This window comes from Chenopodium quinoa, unplaced genomic scaffold (assembly GCF_001683475.1).
Source record: "Chenopodium quinoa cultivar QQ74 unplaced genomic scaffold, ASM168347v1, whole genome shotgun sequence".
Classification (NCBI taxonomy): Eukaryota; Viridiplantae; Streptophyta; class Magnoliopsida; order Caryophyllales; family Amaranthaceae; genus Chenopodium; species Chenopodium quinoa.
Window position 1 is genome coordinate 3623977 of NW_018745105.1, and position 4585 is coordinate 3628561.

Consider the following 4585-nt stretch of genomic DNA (forward strand, 5'->3'; position numbering starts at 1 on the left):
TGGACAAGTTTAATCAACTAAGACAATTCACTAAATGTGCTTCAATCTCCAACCCGCCATCTGCCTAGGCGCCTCTCTCAACCCCTCAAACTCAGTTGGCTACAAGAATAAACCTTACTTTTGTTTCAGTCCCAATTAAAATTCCCCAACTATGTCCCAAAAGCCAGGAACTGGTTGATTACTTGATTGTATCCAATTAAATCTAGTTATAGAGACTCAACTGTCAAAAGGGAAGAAAGTATACAACTCACACTCCTGTAAACATTCTGACAAATTTTAAAACCCATTAACCATCCAACCAGCCAATACCTGAAGCAATTCAATATAATAAGATATAAATGGACTACAAGTCAACCACAAAGAAGTTTCAACACTAAACAGTAAACAGAACTTAAAAAAAAATCAAGAACATCATGTAACATTTTGTCACTTACATGGTAACAGATAAAGCCAGAAATATATCTCACATGAAAATGGTATCTAAAGTATTAGATTTAGAAATGGTTATTCACAGTGGTTCTCAAGAGAAGGTTACGGAGACCTGTAAAAGGGTCTGGATCATCAATCGCAATCTACTCAGTCTCTTTTTTTTTGGTTTTGCCTTGGATTCTGAGACTTAATCCATGGTAGGAACTGTCCCGCCATTTTTCACAATCTCTTGCTCCAGCTGCGATGAACAATCACAGGAAATTAAGGTGTTAGCAGGATTTCTTGAAAATTGGAAATGATTAAGGCAGAAAAAATGATGCTGGGTAATATGCTACTATATATTATATAGAAAGTAGTAAAAGAAATTTCCTCAATACTTATGAGGCAAAGGGACAAAGGGGAGAACAATTGACATAAGGCACAATAATACACAAGAAATTATAATAGAAGAGAACTGCCTCAAGTGCTACCAGTTAGTACCTGGAAAAGGATTTCGAATTTCTTTTTCAAAACAACATACTCCTGCTGCAACTCTTGCAGACACGCAAGACATCTGCACCAAATGGACAAAAGATCAGAGTTTGTCAAATTAAATCAGCATAAATATGATATAGTTGTAGCAATAGTTTGATGGATTAAAAGCATGAGATGTTAAATCAGAATCATAGTACAAAGTTAATATTATATGATTTATACCCTTCAATCCTACAAAGCCTGATTGACTAAGCCCTGTATCAATAATAAATAACTTGTGCTAATTGTGCAAGAATAACCATTAAGTAAGAAGGAGTACTAAAATCATTTTATTGACCATGATTAAAAAAACAATGATTGGTGACAGCATCAGAGATCAGATGAGATAAAATGTCAATACCAAAAAATATCTAGCAATTTATTCGAACAAAATCTTTGGAAGCATCACAACTATTTGATTGAGAATGAAGAAAAAGTAAGGTAAAATGTAAAGTTACAGCATAGTCATTGTACCCTTTATCTGCCAAGAGTGATACATTAATTTCCAATCATTCAATAACATGAACATATATACAATCAAAGAAATTTGAGTATCAAGCATAGCAGACAACTTACCCATCACGATTTTTCTCCTCGCAAAAAGCTCGAAACTTAACACATTGATTTTTGACCCTATGTGCACCAATGCTGTCAAATAAAAAACAAACAAAATCACCCTCAAGATGCAAATTTAAACACTCAGCAACAAAATATCTAGTTACCATTCAATAACCAAAATTACATACTCATCAACAACCAATAAACCAAGCAAAAAAATTATTTGAATTAGAGTTCTGAAGAAAAAAGTAGTAGATCATTTATTTTTAACCTTCGAAATATTAGAATTTATTGCAGATTAGGATGACACCAATCGTCGAAAGGCAAAGTGCCGATCCTAAAAATATGGCATCAATTATATCGGGAGGAGCTCAGCTATTTCTTCTTACCAGCAAAGCAGCAATGCCTTCTGGTATGTCTTTTGAATTATGCATAGAACTATGAAGAGTAAAATGATGTACTTGCATCAATTTTAACTTGTCAGGAATTTATGCGAATTATATGCACATAAATGTTGTGCAACAAACTTAAGTATTGTATCAATTTTCTTGGGTATGGATCATGTATATTAAATCAAGTATGATACAGGTTCCTGATGGAGGATGCTACAAGCTTATTGATATTCCAGTGAGTAACTGCATCAACAGTGATATAAACAAAGTATTCATCTTAACTCGGTTCAATTTAGCTTTCCTTAATCGCCACATATATTGAACTTATCAAGGGAACGGTATCAACTTTGGTGACGGACTTGTGGAGGTAAAGTACTAATGTAACATACCACAGCCCAATTTAAGATGTAAAATTGAATTTCCTAATCATATGCGAGTACCAAAATTGACCACAAAGGAACAAATTATGTAACAGGTTTTGGGAGCTACACAAACTCAAGGAGAAACTTGAAGAACTGGTTCCAAGGAACAGCTGATAATGTTTGTGCAGTTCAAGGAAGTTTTATCATATTGCTGTTTGAGGTATGACAGTCGGTTTCCTAGTTCATTAACTAGTATTTGGAACGCTACAGATTGTTATATATTGGACTTTGGAAAAAGGTTATGTGCTAAATGTCTCTAATATATGCAGGACGCAAGATATAATAATATTGAGGATGTTCTGATCTTGTCTGGTGATCAGCTCTACCGAATGGGCTATATAGAAATTCACCCTCTCCACCCCAAACCCGGCAGTAAAAAAAAAACTGTATTTATCTATAAATTATGACAGCAAATTACACAATAACACCATATGTGCAGATCAAACACAAGACCAAGAATTTAATCAAGTTATATTAATATTAATTCAACAAAATTTCAAGTTATATCAATTTAAGTCAACAAAATTTCAAGTTATGTCAATTTTAATTCAACAAAATTTCAAGTTAAGTCCATTTTAATTCAACAAAATTTCAAGTTACATCAATTTTGATTCAAGGTACAATTTCAAAGCCCAAAAAAGATGTAGAACCCTAGAAAAGTACAGAATTCAAGGTTGAGAGACAGGAAAATACCTAGAACTACTCCCCTTAAACTGATGAGCATGATTTGCCACCTGGTTGAAATCTACAGCAGGCTGCTCACTGTATAAGTAAAAAAAATCAATTTCAAAATCAAAGAAAAAAGTAAAATTAAATTAAAATCACTACAAACTAAAATGAAAAATACCCTGAAAATAAAACTCACAGAGCTTTGCTCAAATTCTCAAGGAGCTTCTCAGAATCTTGGAAAAAAAGAGTAACAACTTCAATAACAAAATCTGGGCTACTCTCATCAGCCAATTTCTGCAATTGGTTGAACTGATCATCCAAATAATGCTGCAAAAATGGTAAAAAATATTAGATCCATGATCAGAAAAAGTTGAAAATACAAAAACCCAATTAAAGTTTGAAATAATGGATCAAAACCCAGAAATTTTAACGGATGATTTACCTCCCTGTACAAAGACTTCATATAGTCGATGAATTGCCTCTGTAAGAGCTGAACAACATCCATGATTTTCTCTCTCTTGTTGAACTCTAACACACAAAACAAGCAAATGATTGATTGATTGAGGTTGAGACTGAAATAAATGAAGTTTACGCAGAAAGGAATATATCCCAGTTTTTTTCAGACAAAGTTTAATTTTAAAGGAATAAAATTGATACACTAATTGATTGAGTGTTGATACTCTTGATTAGGAGGATGAGGGTCAAAACCCCTTTTTATCTTTTTCGTTTCAGCTCAATGTATTGTGCTAGTTTTTAATCATTGTATATTGGGGACTACGGATTCGAGACATGTGCACGAGGACGGATACGATTTATACGAACATAAAATGGATATGTAATACGGGTATGGCTTATAATATGATTGGGTAAAACCAGACAACCAATTTTTTCGGGTTCAAGTATAGACTCTAGAATTTGTTATATACACACGGCTGTACCGTATATCCAAAGTTATTTGCTCATTCAATCAACAAATGAGTAAAAATAACTTTGAGTACACCCGGGTGTACATAGGCTCTCCATAGACTCTAATTGATTGAGGGTCTGTTCACTTCAGCTTATTTTCAATTCAGTTCAGCTCCTAATTTCTCTCTGTCATTTCAGTTCAGCTCAATTCAGATCAGTTCAACTCCAATCAGTTCAGTTCAGCTTTGCTCAACTCAGCTCAGTAAAAGTGAACAGGTCCTGAGTGTTGTAGACATTTGACTGTGTCTCCCCAAAAACCAAACCCAGTGATGAGTACCTTTCACTTCTTTGATTATCGAGTTAGGTGCAGAGTTGAAGAGTCTCGTAAATTTCCCCTTTTCTAACCTAACCTTAAATGTTTTAAGCCAAAATCATTCATTTCGTGTCTTTAAGTCAAAAACATTCATATCATGTCCTTAAAATCATTAATTTCGTGTCTTATATATAAAAAAAAAACGTGTGATCTAGTTTTCTTTGGTCCATAATCTGGTTCCAATAATTGTGTAGTTGGAAAGGGCTTAAAAAGAGTTCTCCAACGATATATATAAGCCCAAATTAGAATCATAATGAAAAAGTTATGGCCAAAATACTAAATTAAGCCCAAACTGGACCTAAGTCCACCTTACCTACGACCCA

At 33.7% G+C, this 4585-nt stretch overlaps 1 protein-coding gene across 1 annotated transcript; it reads right to left on the reverse strand.

Moving 5' to 3' along the window:
* Positions 1 to 286: 286 nt before the first annotated feature.
* On the reverse strand, positions 287 to 3749 carry LOC110709984 (histidine-containing phosphotransfer protein 1-like). Its single transcript, XM_021888240.1, has 6 exons — positions 3426 to 3749; positions 3180 to 3310; positions 3008 to 3076; positions 1519 to 1590; positions 910 to 982; positions 287 to 667 (listed from the first exon to the last, which is right to left on the reverse strand). Exons 1-6 carry the CDS (start codon positions 3486 to 3488, stop codon positions 617 to 619), a joined length of 459 nt encoding a protein of 152 aa, XP_021743932.1. The 5' UTR covers positions 3489 to 3749; the 3' UTR covers positions 287 to 616.
* Positions 3750 to 4585: the final 836 nt, after the last annotated feature.

Bases quoted from the DNA above. Each gene is read 5' to 3' on its own strand.
- LOC110709984 (XM_021888240.1), bottom strand. From the start codon at position 3,488: ATGGATGTTGTTCAGCTCTTACAGAGGCAATTCATCGACTATATGAAG. The intron at 3,311-3,425 runs GTAAATCATCCG...CCATTTTTGCAG, and splicing joins TGAAGTCTTTGTACAGGGAG to CATTATTTGGATGATCAGTT. The intron at 668-909 runs GTACTAACTGGT...TGTTCATCGCAG, and splicing joins AATTCGAAATCCTTTTCCAG to CTGGAGCAAGAGATTGTGAA.